We start from the raw sequence: 20455 nt of genomic DNA, 5'->3' as shown, positions 1-20455 counted from the left end.
GAAATGTAACGTAAAGGTAGTTTGGTCGAACTTAGGGAACTCGTCTCTTTACGAAATTTAACGTAAAGGCGGATCGTTCGATCCTGAGGAACTCATCCTTTTACGAAATGTAACGTAAAGGCGGTTTGTTCAATCCTGAGGAATTAATCCTTTTACGAAATTTAACGTAGAGGTAGTTTCATCGATCTTACGGAATTCATCGTATTGAGATATGTAATGTAAAGACGGATTGTTCGATACCTTTACGTTACATTTCGTAAAAGGATGAATTCCTCAGGATCAAACAATCCGCCTCTACGTTAAATTTCGTAAAAGGACGAATTCATTAAGATCGAACAAACTACCTTTACGTTACATTTTGTAAAACGATGAGTTCCTCAGGATCGAACAATCAGCCTTTACCTTACATTTTGGAAAAATATGAATTCCCTGGAATTGTGTACAAAACAAGTTTAATTTTCAAAATGTCCGGATTTTTTATTCAAATTTTAATTTTTCCGAGTGCCAATAGTCTTTTTATAATACTGTGGCTAATGGCAGTGGGTGCGATTAGCATTAGTATAATAAAGAGACTATTGGCACCCGGTGCCATTAGCCACAGTATTATAAAAAGACTATTGGCACCCGGTGCCAATAGTCTCTTCCTTCTAATATTTGTCAATTTGTTCGATTCTTCGGAGTATACATATGTCAGAATGATAAAAGTAAAACTAGAAATTATAGAAATAAACTGAAATTTGCTGGAACTGCTGAACTGCTGAAACTGCTTCCCTTAGGAACATTATTTTGTACATTATTTTACTACCTGCCCCAAGTGAATGTTGACCATTACATAGCAATTGGCCCCCTGAGAAAATGGGCGATTACACGTGGACTATTTTCGGTTATTTTTTTTCCATTTTCTTGTGTGGAAATGAACTTTAGCATGGGACAGGTACACTTGTAATGAATTACTTTCGCAGCATCCACTGTAACCAAATATTCTCTGTATATTTTTCGAGACAATGAAGTTACACATCCAAGAAGAAGATCGATTAAACCGCGAAATTTTGTAAACATATTTAAACGATTAAAATAATTTTCCTCTCTGGCATGGTTCTTTCTATTGCTTGTGTTGTACGAAATTGAGTTGTAAACATTTTTCGTCAGTCTCTCTCGTTTTATCTGTTCATATACATCGGAAAAGTCCAGCTCCACCGACCTACTTTCACCGTGGATCCTGCCATTCATTGCAGTACAATTCATTGTCATTGATATTTGGATAAATTTTGTTACAGGTGTGTATTCTGTTGGCAATTTTCCAGTAACACTCTGAATAAACCGTTCGTTCCAAATTCAGTTTGAGCGAGAGCAATAAAACTTTGGTTTGTTTGAATTTCGAAAATGTTTAACAAAAGTATCGTTCGTTTTTATCCACATCATGCAGGAATAACGTACAAATTAAATCGAAAAATTCACTTTTCCACTTTTCTGAGCAACGATACGATACGTAACAACACGGTTATCGTATTGTTAAAGTTTTCCCCGTACCAATTTTTGAAATATAAAGGAAAACTAGTTGCAGGAACAGGGTAAACAACTGAAAGCTGTGTGATAAAATTATGCGCTGACTCAGTGTTCACATCATGTCCGGAGCGATAGCGGAGGACTTGACGCAGTCTAACTTCCAAAAAAAGAACGAAGAAATTTTTTTGAGACGCGGCAACTATATATAGCCGAACATTTCAGGTTCTACCAGGTTTATATCACCACAAAACATATTCTAACATATTCTCGCTTCAAATACGAGCAAAACGAGCTATCACTCGACTATGTAGGTTTAAAATTGCCGGAGATACATCGTTTTGAAATTGGTCACTTTTCATACAAAATACACCAAATTGACTTTTCCCAAACAATCAAAATCGTTCAACTTACTCTGTATGTTTCTATCTATCTATCTATCGACGGTCAATCTCGGAAACTAGTCAGCCAATCTCCATGAAATTTTGCAGGAACCTCAGGGTGGGCATAAAAATGAAAATGTGATACGCCATTACCCCGGGAAAACCAGAATTTTGTTTTATTGGCCTCGAAGTGGTTTCTGAGTGTGGTTTTCGAGGGTCGGGAACGCGTTTTCGGCTGTAGCTTAGCTGTATTGAAACCTACAGAGGCGTGCGACCCATCAACGAAACACGGTTCGAACAAAAAAATAATTTAAAAAATCGGGGCAGATTCGTTTGAGCTAGAGTGATTAGAGTGACCAAATTTTGAGCTACTCGAGCGTAGGATGAAAGGACTAATATTTTTTTGGGTTATGAAAGATAGAGAGTTACTTTCTTCGGCAAAGTCTCAGAGTTTTACGAGTAGAACAGAGGGGCATATGTGATGTGAAAAATGTCGAAAGTTGGAAATGGGTGGGTCAATTGGGGTTTTGTAGATATTTCTTGAATGGTGACATATAGAGAATTACTTTCTTCGTCAAATTTTCGAATTTCGTCAAATTTTCGAATTTTTCGAATTTCGTCAAATTTTTGAATTTCGTCAAATTTTCGATTTTCGTCAAATTTTCGATTTTCGTCAAATTTTCGAATTTTTCGAATTTCGTCAAATTTTTGAATTTCGTCAAATTTTCGATTTTCGTCAAATTTTCGATTTTCGTCAAATTTTCGAATTTCGTCAAATTTTCGAATTTTTCGAATTTCGTCAAATTTTTGAATTTCGTCAAATTTTCGATTTTCGTCAAATTTTCGATTTTCGTCAAGTCTTCGATTTTTGACAAATTTTCGATTTTCGTCAAATTTTCAAATTTCGCCAAATTTCGGAATTTCTGTTATAAGCTGTTATAAAAAGCAGTGTTCTAAAACTTCTAAAACGACTGATATCCCAACAAAAATCTCTTCGAGAAAAGTGTGACGCAGTCTTTGACGTATACAATTTCTAAAATTAATGATATCGCTAGAGTTGACGCTTTCAGCTTCGTTACGCAAAAATTAAATTTTACACCCAATTTTAGTTCAAACAAGCTGGCTTAGTTTTTCTCATCATCTGCCAGCCAAATAATTTTTACCAAAAAAAATTTGACTGGAAACAACCAAAATTTTACCAAAAAAATCTGCGTCGCAAAGTGGCAGATGTTCAGGAACAGATCAGCAAGAAAATTTATCTGCCGCATGCGACGCAGATTTTTTTGGTAAAATTTTGGTTGTTTCCAGTCAAATTTTTTTTTGGTAAAAATTATTTGGCAGATGATGAGAAAAACTAAGCCAGCTCGTTTGAACTAAAAGTGGGTGTAAAATTTAATTTTTGCGTAACGAAGCTGAAAGCGTCAACTCTAGCGATATCATTCATTTTACAAATTGTACTTCAAAGACTGCGTCACACTTTTCTCGAAGAGATTTTTGTTGGGATGTTAAAGTAAAGTTGGAAATGAAAATGAAGGAAATGAAAATTATTTCGGGCTAAAATACAACAACCGAGATTTTAGAGAGCATGAAAACTACGATCGAATAGAAAATGTGCGAGTGATGACGTTATACGAACAGTGTTCAATTGCGTTGCACTTGCATTAATTGTATCGTTATCGCATGGGGAAGGGATATTTGTGGACAAATTGATGAACTTGTAACAAAGAAATTTTAAAATTTTTTGCTCGTGTCACAAGCAGCTAAATCTTTTTAAAAAAATCTTTAAAGTTATTTATAGCTACCCAATTGCTCATAGACTGTCTAACACACCTAGATAGCCATTATATAAATACACTTTTTTATAAATAAAACGTTTTTTTATAAATATATCCCGAAAATAACAAAAATCATTATTACCACCTCTCGTAACACATCTTATTACTCGTAAGCGGAACATCTATTTATTTTTGAGAATAAAAATATTTTTTTTTTCGTCGACAAACATTAAAAACCGATTAGTTATGGCCGATGTTATTTAATAAATAAATTACAAAACCACCGTCGTCGTTTACACAATTCATCACAAAACAAACTAAACGAGTCTCATTGTGTTGTCGTAGGATCATATCAAGGTCAATGGCAGGAGGGAAAACGTCACGGCTACGGTGTTCGAACGTCCGCACCATTCGGTCTGGCTTCGCACTATCGCCCCAAAACGATACAAACATCGATGACCTCGTTGCGAAGCAATGACGGAGGCAATCAGGATCCAGCTGAACGGCGCAATCATCGCATGGATGAGGTTCGTGGCGGTTTCGTGTTGAAAGCAAAATCTGATGAACCACCGGCGAGGCGGAATAGTTTGGTGGAAAAAACGAAGAAGGGATTATTGTCGGTATGGAAAAGTGTGTGGGTACACCAATTCCGTCTCATTAACATTCGTTGTTCATTAGGGTTTGAAGCTGAAAAAACAACGAAGCACCGGAGACCTGGAGAAGCGTGGAACGGTTGCATCGGGCAGTATACGTTCGACAGTTTCTACTGCCTCATGGATTAGTACTGGTTCGTCGCAGTCAGCCATGTCAAATAAGTAAGTAGCTCGTTTAATACCGACACATTCAGCAATCCGACACAATCTTCCTCAGATCGATTCACACAGATTCAAATGCAAGCTTTACGGTAGATGAAGAGCAACTGGATCCGAGCATTACGGAAACATATATGGGCGAATGGAAGCGTGATAAACGAGACGGATATGGTATATCGGAACGTACCGACGGACTCAAGTGAGTATTAGATCGATTTCCTCTTGTTAGGCTTCCGCATTTTATTCGATTGATTTCCAGATACGAAGGCGAATGGCACAATAATAAAAAGCACGGCTACGGTGTGACAACGTTTAGGGATGGTACGAAGGAAGAGGGCAAATACAAATGCAATGTGTTGATAACTAGTCAGAAGAAGAAACATTTATTTTTGATTCGATCGGCAAAGTTCCGGGAACGGATCGAAGCAGCCGTCAGTTCATCCACGCGTGCGTCTAAATATGCACTACAAAAAGCTGACATTGCTGTGTCTAGAACTTCAACGGCACGAGGTAAAGCTGAAATGGCGGACAGTGTTGCCGATCACGCGAAACTTGATTCCGAAGTGGCAGTGGCTACAGCTCGTGAATTTGCACCCGATTTTAAGCCGTCAGTATTAGAGCGATTCGAAAGAATACGTACGCGAGATCGGTTTAGACCTCACACAGACTTGGATCAAACGATCAAAACGGGTGGAGTTAATTCGCCGAGTCATCAAATTGATAACCGGCACTTTGGCGACGTACCGTCACCACAGAAGCCAGCGATTCGAAGAACGTCTATGCTACAGAAACAAGCGTCAATGGACTACACCACCATGACAAATATGACTAACACCCAAAGCATCAACATTTCGGCGTACAGCACTACGCAAAACCCACCTTATCAATACACACAACAACAACCCCCGGGAACAAATTATTCGGATACTCAAAGCAACTATGGGAACTCAAATCCATCGCCAAATCAAATGCCAAATCAAACAACCAATTCTTCGTACAACCCGAATTATAGCAGTCATATTCAGCAGTCGCAACTGTTAAAGCAGCCATCGCTGCAGCAAGATTATGGTGAATACAGTGGCCAACAGCAGCACACAAGTGATTATGGCGCGTATCACTCCCAAAGTCCATCCAACTACAATAACTTGCCCAGTATGGATTTGGGCCACCAACAAGACATGTTACAAAGAACTCAACCACAAAATACCCAATTGGATATGCGTCGCAATTCCAGGCTACCGAACGACAGCAATCGACCCATGCTGGGCAACATTACACAATCGTCGATTGACCATTTCGATCATTACAAACGTGCACCGAGTCGCGATTCATCCGTAGATAGATATGCAAGAGCAGCCAGTAGATTAGGCGGTGGTTCCAGACAGCCATCCATTGATAGGAATATAGGTGTTAATAATACAATGACCGACACTCCGGATCGAAGTGTACGGGCAGGATCTGCATTTAGAACAACAACGCCAGTGACGACTGGCAATGGGGCAGTGTTAACGGGCACTGGTGCGTCCAGATCTACAACGCCAGTGTATCAGATGTCATCCGCACAAGCTGTTTACTCTAGTCCCAATCAGCCATTTGAAGACATTTTGCTGCGGCAAAGAACGTTAGGACAAGATATTATTCCATCGCCACGGGAACCGAAGCGCACCGAGTCTTTGTACTTGCCACCGAAACCGAATGCCGCTGCGGCTGTTGGTGGTGGTGTTGGAGCTGGAGGAGGAAAAACGAAACTGAAGGTGAGTGCAACGTTTTTTTTTGTAAAAAGATTTATTGGACACATTTTGCGGAACGACAAGATTGTGCACAGTCAACCGAATTATCATGATTTCCACGATGATATTTTCTGTATTTCCTTTTATTTTGCATACAACACTATGTGCGTGAACAGGCTTGCGATGATACTGTAGGATCTATATGTATCACTTTATACACATTTACATTTCCATTCACAGCATCCACAATTAATAGTTTTCTTCGGGCAGATCAGTGGGACTTCCCACTGTTCCCAGTGATATATTGACTGATATTAGCCGATTATTTTGATCTCTTCCAATTTCCACCTAGTGTCGAATTAGTCAGGTTGGACTGACGTATTGCTTTCTGTAGCTATTTGTAAAAATATTTCTCTCCAAACTTTGAAAAAATAAAAATTGATTTTAGCAATTCAATCAATAATTTTTAGCTTTTAGCGTAGCAACAATGTAAATAGACAATTTGTTAAATCAGCATGTAGAATTAACAGATAGAGAGCGCGTTCTAACTGTCTTATAGCGCTTAAAATTCCAAAGAATAACTTCAAAAGTGACAAAGTAATGTCCTACGCTTCGTATACATAACAATGTTACTCGATATATAGTTGATTGACTAGTACGTCACCAGTGTCGCGACGATCAGAGAAAAATGTAAAGGAAAATCCTTTCTAACAGGTGTCTGTGTATGTTAGGACTAGTTTTTCCGTTCTTTTTGATACAATACTGCAGTTGGAGGAGTGAAATTGCAGCATAAATTTGCTTCAGCTGTTTTTCAACTGATCCACACAAACAATCAAAACTGTTTATTCGTCTTTATTCGGTTTTACCACTACCACGTACATGCGTGCAGCAGCTGCAAACGTATGTACAAGTACAAACGGCTTAGATTGGATGAGTGGATCAGCTGAAAAACAGCTGAAGCAAATTGATGCTGAAATCTCACTGCCTCTGATTGTAGACAGTCCTTTCATTATTATCCAATATTTTCTTATATTCCAACATATTCCTAGATTTTCCGATATTTTTCTTAATTTTCCAAAAAAAAGAAATTCGGAAAAATTTACGAAATTCTTGAAAATTGTTGGAAAATTCAGGAAAATAGGAGTATCAAAAATAGTTCTTGATTAAACCTATTCTGGCTCCTTTTAGCTCGGAACATATTTGACATTTTAGAGAGTTTTAAAAGTCTTTTATGTCCCCAGTCAATAAAATTTTTCCAGGTTATGGCCCTGGAAATTCCCATAGCGAATTCAAATATTGCGCCAAAATATCGTATACTCGGAACCACTTAATTGACCGGGGAAAATCGATTAATTTTAAAACTCTGATAAATTCTGCTTTCTCAAGGTGAACAAACTGTAATTTCTAAAAATTCTTCGATATTTCTTTAAAGAATTTTAAGGAATTAAAATGCTAAAAATAGGCCATGTATTCCGGCCAAAGATTTGCTTAGAATCTTAGAGTCTTTTCATGATGCTTCCGACGACGATGGCGAAAAATATTACAGGTCTATTTTAGGCATGGGCGATAATGAAAATGATTATCGATAATTATCGACTTTTTTTTATCGAAAATTATCAAAACAAGGCATCAGAACAGTCGGAGCGTTTGCTGCGACTTAGCCCCGTACTACCCGTAATCCTATTTCGTCCGTAACCATAATACGTCCGTAGCCGTAATACGCCCGGAACCCTAATACGTCTACAACCCTCTAATGCGTCTGTTACCAAAATGCAAGTCAAGTTGGGCATGGTCAAATTTACTGAAAGTGTTCATTTTTAAAATTGCGCATAGCGCAATTACGAAAGCCCGTACGAAGTACCTCTCAAATAAAACCAACAATTTACGACATTATTTTAGAAACCCAAAATTTTGCCATCATTCTATTCGGCATTGAATTATCTCTCAAATGAAACAAAATCTAGCAAAATCGGATGAGATTTACTCGATTTATGAGCAAAAAACACTTAGGGCCGAGTAGCGGCCTTAGTCCAAGGGCCCAAATTTGAAACTTTTTTTGCCATCATTCTATTCGGCATTCAATTATCTCTCAAATGAAACAAAAACTAGCAAAATCGGATGAGATTTATTCGATTTATGTGCAAAAAACACTTAGGGCCGAGTAGCGGCCTTAGTCCAAGGGCCCAAATTTGAAACTTTTTTTGCCATCATTCTATTCGGCATTCAATTATCTCTCAAATGAAACAAAAACTAGCAAAATCGGATGAGATTTACTCGATTTATGTGCAAAAAGCACTTAGGGCCGAGTAGCGGCCTTAGTCCAAGGGCCCAAATTTGAAACTTTTTTGCCATCATTCTATTCGGCATTCAATTATCTCTCAAATGAAACAAAAACTAGCAAAATCGGATTAGATTTACTCGATTTATGTGCAAAAAACACTTAGGGCCAAGTAGCGGCCTTAGTCCAAGGGCCCAAATTTGAAACTTTTTTTGCCATCATTCTATTGGGTATTCAATTATCTCTCAAATGAAACAAAAACTAGCAAAATCGGATGAGATTTACTCGATTTATGTGCAAAAAGCACTTAGGGCCGAGTAGCGGCCTTAGTCCAAGGGCCCAAATTTGAAACTTTTTTTGCCATCATTCTATTCGGCATTCAATTATCTCTCAAATGAAACAAAAACTAGCAAAATCGGATTAGATTTATTCGATTTATGTGCAAAAAACACTTAGGGCCGAGTAGCGGCCTTAGTCCAAGGGCCCAAATTTGAAACTTTTTTTGCCATCATTCTATTGGGTATTCAATTATCTCTCAAATGAAACAAAAACTAGCAAAATCGGATGAGATTTATTCGATTTATGTGCAAAAAACACTTAGGGCCGAGTAGCGGCCTTAGTCCAAGGGCCCAAATTTGAAACTTTTTTTGCCATCATTCTATTCGGCATTCAATTATCTCTCAAATGAAACAAAAACTAGCAAAATCGGATGAGATTTACTCGATTTATGTGCAAAAAGCACTTAGGGCCGAGTAGCGGCCTTAGTCCAAGGGCCCAAATTTGAAACTTTTTTGCCATCATTCTATTCGGCATTCAATTATCTCTCAAATGAAACAAAAACTAGCAAAATCGGATTAGATTTATTCGATTTATGTGCAAAAAACACTTAGGGCCGAGTAGCGGCCTTAGTCCAAGGGCCCAAATTTGAAACTTTTTTTGCCATCATTCTATTCGGCATTCAATTATCTCTCAAATGAAACAGAAACTAGCAAAATCGGATGAGATTTACTCGATTTATGTGCAAAAAACACTTAGGGCCGAGTAACGGCCTTAGTCCAAGGGCCCAAATTTGAAACTTTTTTCGACACGTTCTTTTCGGCATTCAATTATCTCTCAAATGAAACAAAAACTAGCAAAATCGGATTAGATTTACTCGATTTATGTGCAAAAAACACTTAGGGCCGAGTAGCGGCCTTAGTCCAAGGGCCCAAATTTGAAACTTTTTTGCCATCATTCTATTCGGCATTCAATTATCTCTCAAATGAAACAAAAACTAGCAAAATCGGATGAGATTTACTCGATTTATGTGCAAAAAGCACTTAGGGCCGAGTAGCGGCCTTAGTCCAAGGGCCCAAATTTGAAACTTTTTTGCCATCATTCTATTCGGCATTCAATTATCTCTCAAATGAAACAAAAACTAGCAAAATCGGATTAGATTTACTCGATTTATGTGCAAAAAACACTTAGGGCCAAGTAGCGGCCTTAGTCCAAGGGCCCAAATTTGAAACTTTTTTTGCCATCATTCTATTGGGTATTCAATTATCTCTCAAATGAAACAAAAACTAGCAAAATCGGATGAGATTTACTCGATTTATGTGCAAAAAGCACTTAGGGCCGAGTAGCGGCCTTAGTCCAAGGGCCCAAATTTGAAACTTTTTTTGCCATCATTCTATTCGGCATTCAATTATCTCTCAAATGAAACAAAAACTAGCAAAATCGGATGAGATTTATTCGATTTATGTGCAAAAAACACTTAGGGCCGAGTAGCGGCCTTAGTCCAAGGGCCCAAATTTGAAACTTTTTTTGCCATCATTCTATTCGGCATTCAATTATCTCTCAAATGAAACAAAAACTAGCAAAATCGGATGAGATTTACTCGATTTATGTGCAAAAAGCACTTAGGGCCGAGTAGCGGCCTTAGTCCAAGGGCCCAAATTTGAAACTTTTTTGCCATCATTCTATTCGGCATTCAATTATCTCTCAAATGAAACAAAAACTAGCAAAATCGGATTAGATTTATTCGATTTATGTGCAAAAAACACTTAGGGCCGAGTAGCGGCCTTAGTCCAAGGGCCCAAATTTGAAACTTTTTTTGCCATCATTCTATTCGGCATTCAATTATCTCTCAAATGAAACAGAAACTAGCAAAATCGGATGAGATTTACTCGATTTATGTGCAAAAAACACTTAGGGCCGAGTAACGGCCTTAGTCCAAGGGCCCAAATTTGAAACTTTTTTCGACACGTTCTTTTCGGCATTCAATTATCTCTCAAATGAAACAAAAACTAGCAAAATCGGATTAGATTTACTCGATTTATGTGCAAAAAACACTTAGGGCCGAGTAGCGGCCTTAGTCCAAGGGCCCAAATTTGAAACTTTTTTGCCATCATTCTATTCGGCATTCAATTATCTCTCAATTGAAACAAAATCTGGCAAAATCGGATGAGATTTACTCGATTTATGTGGAAAAAACACTTAGGGCCGAGTAACGACCTTTGAGCCCTCCCAACAAGCTCGCGTTGCATCCTACACAAAAACAATGTTCAGCAACTTTGTTCTACTCGTCAATACCTTTCATTTGATATATCACAAGCAGCTATTGCGTGCGTATTTCGGTAGATATCGTCGAAAGACTGAAAAACACCTATAGGGCCCTAGCTCTGGAAGGGCCGACCCTACCATGCCCATTTTCGAACTTGACCTTACTTTTGTCGATACCAATCGGGGAAAAAAAGAATTTTGAAAAAAGGTTGTGATTTGCTCAAGCTAGAGGGGTCACGGACGGACGGACGGACGGACATTTTTTTTATTGCGGATTCGTCATCTATGAACATAACCAAATGCTTTGCCTTTACTGTCTGCTTCCAATTCGACGTGTTACAAACTGCATATTAATCTTATAAGCCCCCAGTACTTCGTACGGGGCTAAAAATATCGATAATCGATAATTATTGATATTTTGATAATTATCAAGATATCGATAATTCGATATTTCGATATTTCGGTCCGAAAATCCGATATTTATCGATATATTCCGATATATCGGTATATTATCATGAATTTTCAGATAAATATCAAAATATCGATATTTTGATAATTATCGAATTTCGATATTTTGATAATTATCGATAATTAATAAATTATCGATAACGATATGATTAATCAATTATCGATAATTTCTTTCGATTGATATTATCGATAATTTTGAACGCCTCCCATCCCTAGTCTATTTGCGTCACTTCTTTATTTTTAAAGCTTTCGTATGAGCGTATTATTATCATTATCGCCAACGAATTGAAGTCACTTACATTAAGCTGCATCATCGAAACAATATTGTTAAAATCGTTTTTAGTTTAATTGAGCCAAATTGTTTTAAGGGAAGGGTATTACAGGTATACTTGCATGTTATATGCAAAATTAGACGTAATGAACATTTTACCATGTTGAATTAATTACTGCTGAAGCTAATAACTTGTACCATCAGTTCACTTTGTTCAATTATCATTACAAAGCTTTGTAGTACGATAAGTAAATTAAAAAGTTTTCATGTTCGTCTTTGAACTTCCAACGTTCTTCAACGTACAATCTGAGACTGCAATGCTTGTAAACATCCGTTAAATTCGTTTTGATACAGATCAGACTGATATATCCGTTCATTTATTCAAAGCATATATCGATACAGTAAATCACCTGTCTTTTCAATCCACTTATTTACTACGGCGACCATTTAACTCCGTGTAACACAAACACAGTCACATTATAAATTCCTATACTAATTTGAAATGACTTCGAGATAAAATAAATTAATTTTCGAAATAAAACGCTTTCCCGACCGTATAATATATACTCTCACGAAATATACAGTGCGAACGCAACAACACTAAAGTGAACTGAAAATCTGCGAAAATAAATATTTAGAATATCTCTGGTACATAACCATTATACGTATACATTCTAAATGGAAATGTGTATGCACACGAAGTATATATTGGTGGTCTTAAAAGACTCACTATAAAAAAAAGGAAAATAAAAATTTTCAAAAAAAAAATGTTTTGTATAGACGAAGTCGCGCAACATACTTTCAGCTCGCAACTCAGAAATAAACTCTGCCGCGCAGAATATCTGATTTTAGTTCATTCTAAGCTGTCGTTTAAATACCACCAGACAATTTTATTTATTTTTTTTTTATATCACATTAAGATTTCGTTTTATTATATTTATCTCAATCATAACATCCACGAGTAACAAATTTTGATTGTGACGGGGATCGTCTTTTTTCATTTTTTTTTTTTTTCAAAAGTTTTGTTGTTTTTAGTGTTGTCAACAGTTTTTATATTTTTCGTTCCTTTTGTCGGATTATGAATGATTTACTCTGTCCCGAACGTTTGAATTTGGATAGTGGAATTTTCGGTTGAAAATTCACATAATAAAGAGGATCCAACAGATCGGAAATAAATAACCTAAATATAATCGAAATTAAGTGTAAATGTTCGTCTTTGAATGGTTATTTGTTACATAAAAGTTAAAATAACCGATGAAAGCTCAACTTAATAAATTAAAAAAAGAAAAACAAAAATAAATTTACGCGGTGTATTCACAAGTAATTTTCGAATTTTTATAAACTGTAAATTAATCCAATGGATGCGCTATACACTGTAGTCATCACAAACAAGACACAGGATAAAAATATCTTCTCGTTTGTCATCAGCATATTTTTGTGTGAAGCAGAAAAAAAGAAGATTTTGCCAAGATCTTTTGCTAGTGAATGAAAATTTTCGATTTTTATTTTCTTAAATTGCTTCTCAGGCACACATAATAATTGCGATAAAAATTGTTGCGTCGCGTATACACGTGGAGTGAAAATGATACTTTCCGAATGTTTTCATTTTTTCCCCATTTTTTTTTGAATTCGTAATGGAACTCTTAGTCATTCACAATTATTCATGTTGAAGGATTTTATTGGTAATCTGAATGATTAGGTGCCACGACGTACCAGAGTCCGATTTGTTAACTTTATGTTTCCGTTTTTATGTTTAAAAAAAAAACATGAATGGAATCCATTGAAAGATGCGATGATTTCTAGGTTAATTTTGTATCAATTTCAATTGCAATTTTATTGTAAAAATTTCGAATATACTTTTGGACCTTGGACAGGTTTGTTAATTCTTAGTAAATTCAAATTAAATTCAGGAGATACTTTTCAGGACTTATCCATAAAGCAAACCATGTCCGCCATTGAGGGTGTAATTGAATGGTATTATTCAATGTAAAGACACCTCGAAGGTTCCTCTTTTTTTGCATCCGAACTTATCAAAACAGTTTTTTTTTGACAGGCCTGGTTTACAGGGAGAGAAGAGTGAAATTCGATATGTTTTCTGTGTTAAGAGTTGTTGTTTTCTGTAAATGATTCCACCTAAAAAAAATTAACAAATAGAAATGAGGGATTCTTTTGAAAAACAGCCTAGAAATCGGGCGAATTTTCCAGTGGACTTTTTTATATGTGCCTGGAAAGGTATTCGACCCTAGAAGCCAAAACCACTTTCAAAAAAATTCTTCGAAGTTTGTGTGGCTGGTGAAAGGTGATCAAAAACCGAAAACTTGCTATTTTCTTACAAAAATTTCTCCAGTTACACGAGCCGTACCAAGGGGGTAATCACTAGTAAATCAGTAAATCAAGTAAATCACGGTAAATCACAAAAAATTTTGAAAAATTTTTGAAAAATTTTTAATTGTCACTGGATTACATTTCGAAGTATCGTGGCCGTAAACATATAGGATAAATTTCATGAACTAATACAAATTGAAGTAAATAGATTCAAATTTAGTAGAAACTTCATTTTTGATTTACTTGATTTACTGTGATTTACTGTGATTTACCGTGATTTACCGTGATTTACTGAGCTAGTAAATCAGTGATTACCTCTCGAGCCGTATAGGTTCGTGTGGGGTGTCATTAAAAAGGTAATCACATGTACTATTGAGCCGAATAGGGACTTATTGGGTTTAAAATTCATTGACACTGAAATATGTGCAGTTGAAGTTTTCAACCGAAGACTTACACTGTTTTTACTGAAATTTCTCGAGGTACACAAAACGTGCATGATCGTGTGAGGTATCATTTGAAAGGTAATTGCATGTGTTTTTGGGCCAAATAGGGTCTTATGGGGTTAGGATGCATCTACGATGAAATAAAACTTTAAATGTTTATGTATACATATTTCATCATAGATGCATCCAAACCACATAAGACCCTATTTGCCCCAAAAGCACATTAAATTACCTGTCAAATGACACCTTACTGGACCATGTACGTTTTGTGTACCTCGAGAAGAACAGTGTAAGTCTTTGGTTGAAAACTTTAACTGCACAAATTTCAGTGTCGATGAATTTTAAACACAATAAGTCGCTATTCGACTCAATAGTACGTGATATTACCTTTCTAATGACACCCCAAACGACCCTGTACGGCTCGTGTAACTGGAGAAATTTTTGTAAGAAAAGTGCAAGTTTTCGGTCTTTGATCACCTTTCACCAGCCACACAAGCTTCGAAGAATTTTTTTGAAAGTGGTTTTGGCTTGTAGGGTCGAACACATTTCTAGGCACATATAAAAAAGTCCACTGGAAAATGCGTCCGATTTCGTTAGGCTGTTTTTCAAAAGAATCCCTCAATCTAGATTTTTGATTTTAGTATTTCATTCTTGTTGGGAGCGTGTGCCTAGCCAAAATTCAGAAAATAAAATTCTTGTGGAATCAATTACAAACCAAAAGAACTCCCAAATTAGAAACCATTTCGAATTTCACTTTTCTCTCCCTTTAACCTTGTAGAAACGGAAACCATATTGCCAAGACCTATTTTTTGAAAAATATTTTCCCATTTTCACCCTAAATTTTCCACATTTTCTCGGATTTACAAATTTCCCAAAATTTTCATTTTTTGAAAATACAGGAAAATCTTGTAAAATGTGGAAAAACTAAAGAAAATATTGGAAAATGTTTTCCCAAAAATAGTCATTGCTTGTATGACAATCATTCATTGAATCTGTTACTTCTTTTGTTCGAAGAATCACTAGTGTTTGATACGAATTCTTTAACTTCATTTGTTTTAGCATACCTTTTACTATATAAGACCACATGAATTGGAGGTTATCGCTTAGTCTTGTTGTTGATGACGCTAGCAGATGTTTTTCTGAATTTCCGGTACTAATCTTAAATTTGATATGAAAGTAGTTCCACTGAACTGACGATTCTCTTCAAAATAAATTGTTGAATTGAAAAAGAGTTAAATCTCGCAAAAAGGACATTAATCACAATATTTATGCCATCTCAGCATTGTGGCGGGAATAACACCACATATCATCATAATTAGTTCGGTAGTTAAACTTTAAAATGCATTGGTATCAGGAGGAAGATGAGGAAGAAGAAGATCTTATGTATTCTCCAGCACTGCTGGCACGGCGTGCTTCTGAAAGTTGGATCATAGCTCCGCCGGCTGAGGTGCATATATTATTATCAATGAAATAGTTATCTTAAGCGTCCACTTCCACTCTTAAATGAACTGAAACTGAGTTGTTCCTTTTTGATTTTTCTTTTTCTTTTTTCTCTTATTATTGTTTTAGAGTGTTCCTATTGCAATACCACTTTCTCGCAAAAAATCACTTCCACATGTTCAAGAACTCCCGAAAGCAACCGATCCAATGAGCCGGGAAGAAGTGTCCGCATTAGGCTCAGCCAGACGTGAAGAAGTTCGTCGACAAATTGAAAATTCCGAAAGATTGAAAGCAAATCCATTATTATATTTAGTCAGTCCACCAGTGAAGGTAATTTTTGTTTTTCATTTTTTATTTTATTTTTCCAGAATTTTTCTTTTCTTCAATTTTTAAAGATGTGAGACATTAATATTGATTAATTTTCTAAACATTTCGTTGAAAATCGATATGAAAATTCGCTTTCGTCAAAAACCAATTATGCAAAAATGATTTATGGATGCGCATTTTTTCCCTTCATAAAATTGTCCCCAAAGTCACATTCTATGCATTAAATAAAAAAAAAAAAACTTTGTGTGATCGTTGGTAATGAGATAGCGCTTATATTAACACAATGTTTACATATCGGTTGTGTTTTATAATTAAATAACACAACAAGTTTGCGTCCGTTGAAACGAAACCCCACTTTAGACAACAGAGAAAACGTTTGATTCCATAAAATGCATTAAATATTTGCATGAAAAGCAACCATAAAATAGAATTTAATACTACAATTAAAGTCCACCGTTTTTTTTTTGTTCTTTCTTTCTTGATATATATTACCAGTGGTAGATGTAATCGTGTATTTTAATGGTATATAATACCCTCGCAGGGATTAACGTCAAGCGAATAGACTTGTGACATGACCTTAAAATTTTTTATGCATGACAACCCAGAAAATTGTTGGTATAAAGGACGTGTGTATCGTATCGTACACAGCTAGTACAGTCTGTTGAGAATTATATTTTCCGATGTATACTTGCACAATATTTGTTTTGTTGAGCAATATGTGACGAGACGAGTGGGATTGGCTCTATAGATACAATATTTTTCATCATTTTGTTTACGATTTGTTAGTTCTGTTAGTAGGTCAACTATAGTGTGATTACTACACTGATAAAAAAATTTACGTCCAGTATGTATGAAATGGCTGGCAGACAGCTTCATTTCTGCCTTACGTCGTATATGTATATTCCAACGTCTGACATGTATATCCAACGTCTGACATGTATATCGTACATGTCCGACGTATAGTCTTACGTACTGCTCGTGACTATTCTTGTCACTCGTATGTTTGTACGTCGAACATGTACGATATACTTGCCAGACGTTGGAATATACATATCCGAAGTAAGGCAGAAATGAAGCTGTCTGCCAGCCATTTCATACATACTGGATGTATGTTGACGAAATTTTTTTATCAGTGTACGTTGTACATGAACAGTTATGAAAGTTGCATCGGTGTTATTGATACTATTCTGAAGCTTTTAAGCTCTAAGCTTTAAAAAACACTACAGTCGGATAGTTTACAGATTTGATTTACTAACCATCCAACGGGTTAACTAATTTATTAGTCTTCCACATCAATAAATTTTTTCAGTTTTTTTTTTTCGGCGACCACGACTGACTGTACACAGATTATCAATTGGACTCGGTGTACATGAGATATATTTTATGAGTTTCATACATTGGGTCGGTATTTCGCAACTTCGACAAAACACTCGATGGAGTTAAAGGAGAAATCACCAAACTGTGGTCGCAGGACATTAGTCATTTTACATAACAAGGAATTAAAAATTGAAAAGTCCCAATGTGCATTTGTGTTTATCCGAGGCAAAGTCGAGGTCAACAATCCCACGAACATCGCACTTTTTATGTTACATGCACTACTTTCAATTCACTCATGTGATGTAATAGGCATTGCCACACTTTTGTTTTCCCTAGGGTTGAAAGTGGCTTATTGCAACCATGTGGATGAAATAGTAGATTACGTTGGATGCTGCGAAAGTAATTCATTACACAAGGACACAATTTTGTGATACGAACAAACTCACGAGTAAGTTTTTGAGCAACAAGCTTCGGTAACTGTTTTCGAGGCAAGTGTAGAGTTTGCATATACGAGTCGAAGGTGAGGTATGCAACTACACTTGTCGAGAAAACAGTTACCGAAGCTTAATGCTCAAAAACACGAGTGAGTTTGCGAGTTCTACAAAATTGTGTCCGAGAGCAATGAATTACGTCGCAGCATCCAACGTATTCTGGTTTATTGCCTGCTCATGCGAAAATTGATTATTACACGGCTGTTCTGCAGAAATTCAGTATCTCAATAAACCAAAACCAACAAAACAAGAATAAATCTGTTCTTGCGGTAAAACGTTTACAAACAAATCTAGTGTACTGACGAAACCGGCTCACACGCTACACGTCTCCTAAAAAATTGATCCCGAAAACAGCACTCATGTTACATTAGTATTGTCGCAACAGTAGTTACAATTGCGTTGGTGACATGTTGACATTGAATAGTTTTTCGCAGTTAGTATCGATGAAGACGCATTGTTTGTGCAATTATTTTGTTAGTCCTTTTTAATGTTTTCAAAAAAATGTGCAAGAAAGTGTAGTGTTTGTACTAAAAGCAAAAGCATTTAGTGTTACAAGTGAAAAATACAACGAAATGTGTGGCCATAAAGTGTTACTTCGGAACATAGAAATTATTGTTACAATAAATATGGCCGACAATTCTGTGTTGCGAATTCTTCTAAAAGTATGTTGTAACCAGATTACTTGCGTAACAAGTGTTTCTGAAATAACTGTGTTCGTCGATCAAAATTTTTATCAAAAATTTTATTTTAGCGACATTTCTTACATTCTTTTTCGATCGATCGATTCACTCAACAAAAAAGATAAAATAAAAGCAAGGCAAATTTTACTTGAAAGAACTGTCAACTTGAAATAAACCCCAAATATCCCTAGTGTAATGGATCACTTTCGCAGGGGGTAAATAGCCGTGTAATAGTCAATTTTCGCATGGGGCAGGCAATAATAGTTATTTACATAACAAGGGATAAAAAGTTGAAAAGCAAAGTTTTAGTGTGAATTTTGTTGATCCGAGGCGGAGCCGAGGTCATAAAACACACGAAAACGAGACTTTTCAACTTTTATCGCGAGTTATGTAATGGATTTTACATGCTTTTGAAACCTAAACCAAATTTCTTGTTTTCCCTAGGTGTCTAATAAGCCACTTTCGACCCTAGGGAAAACAAAAGCATGTAAAGTAAATTGACTTTAAGCTCAAAAGCAAATAATAAAATTTATTAACTCGGAATAAAAATGAAAAGTCTAGTTTTCTTGTGTTTTTTGACCTCGGCTTCGCCTTGGATCAAGAAAATACACAAAAAAAAATCTGCATTTCATATTTTTATGTTCTAAATAGTGTTCTAAATGACTAGGGATAAAAAGATGAAATGTAGATTTTTCATGTGAATTTTGTTGATCCGACGGGTAGCTGAGGTCAATGCACACACGAAAACAATATTTTCCATTCTTATCCCGAGTTCTGTAATGGATTTTACATGCTACATGCGTCGAAAACCGTACTTTTCATGTTTTAAGCACTTCTTTCGACGCCATCAGCATGTAATATATATTATGCATCTGTTGCCAAGATTGGTATTTTGACGTGTAGGAACATTATTGCCCTAGCCGAAGGCGAGGGCCATAATGCCTATACGTCAAAATAACAGTCTGGCAATAGGTGCATATCATATTTTATCTGTCGAGAACAGATATATCGAGATAAACAAAAACTCCCTAGAGAGATAAGCTCGAGATTATCGTTCTAGACAGATAAAATCCATTACATAACTCGTGATAAAAGTTGAAAAGTCTCGTTTTCGTGTGTTTTATGACCTCGGCTTTGCCTCGGATCAACAAAATTCACACGAAAACTCTACTTTTCATCTTTTTATCCCTAGTCATGTAAAATACTATTACATGCTGATGGCTTCGAAAGAATTGTATGAATTATGAAAAGTACGGTTTTCGACGCATGCAACACGTAATAAATCACTTTCGACCCCATGGAACTCAAAACCTTGCAACAACACAAGGCCTACTTTTAGTAATTCTGTTCTTAATAATTCCATATGAATGAATTCCTAAAAATTCTTACAAAATTCCTTACAATTTCTTAATCAATATTTTAGAATTTTCTTTTAGAGAATTTTGAGGAATTTCAAAGAATTCTTGAGAATTAAATCCCTAAAAGTACACCCTGATCCACAAAAATAAATTCACTCAAATCCTGCTCAAAACTCAAGCTAGCACTCCGTCGGCTTTTACAACCAAATTACTTAACAGACTCAACTAAGTAACAGCAAAGGGTCGGTCTCAGACAATTCGTTAATCCCCTGATAGAACGACACAAAAAAATATTGAATTACCAATTTGGCTT

At 36.1% G+C, this 20455-nt stretch overlaps 1 protein-coding gene across 9 annotated transcripts in view; it reads left to right on the top strand.

Moving 5' to 3' along the window:
• LOC119072829 (junctophilin-1) overlaps positions 1 to 20455 on the top strand; it is a 63722-nt gene that overhangs the window by 32987 nt on the left and 10280 nt on the right. For 4 of the 9 annotated variants that reach the window (XM_037178131.1, XM_037178129.1, XM_037178130.1 and 1 more), the window contains 5 exons: positions 4007 to 4281; positions 4340 to 4476; positions 4532 to 4672; positions 4733 to 6227; positions 16099 to 16299. In XM_037178131.1, coding sequence (XP_037034026.1) covers positions 4007 to 4281; positions 4340 to 4476; positions 4532 to 4672; positions 4733 to 6227; positions 16099 to 16299 — 2249 coding nt within the window. Of the gene's footprint in view, positions 1 to 4006; positions 4282 to 4339; positions 4477 to 4531; positions 4673 to 4732; positions 6228 to 12527; positions 13082 to 15588; positions 15977 to 16098; positions 16300 to 20455 lie in introns of those variants that run through there. The other 5 variants (XM_037178132.1, XM_037178138.1, XM_037178135.1 and 2 more) reach the window with 5 other exon arrangements.

The sequence above is a fragment of the Bradysia coprophila genome, assembly GCF_014529535.1.
Source record: "Bradysia coprophila strain Holo2 chromosome IV unlocalized genomic scaffold, BU_Bcop_v1 contig_84, whole genome shotgun sequence".
NCBI classification, from domain to species: Eukaryota; Metazoa; Arthropoda; class Insecta; order Diptera; family Sciaridae; genus Bradysia; species Bradysia coprophila.
The sequence above is the reverse complement of the archived record's forward strand: the minus strand, read 5'-3'. Positions and strand labels throughout refer to the sequence as shown.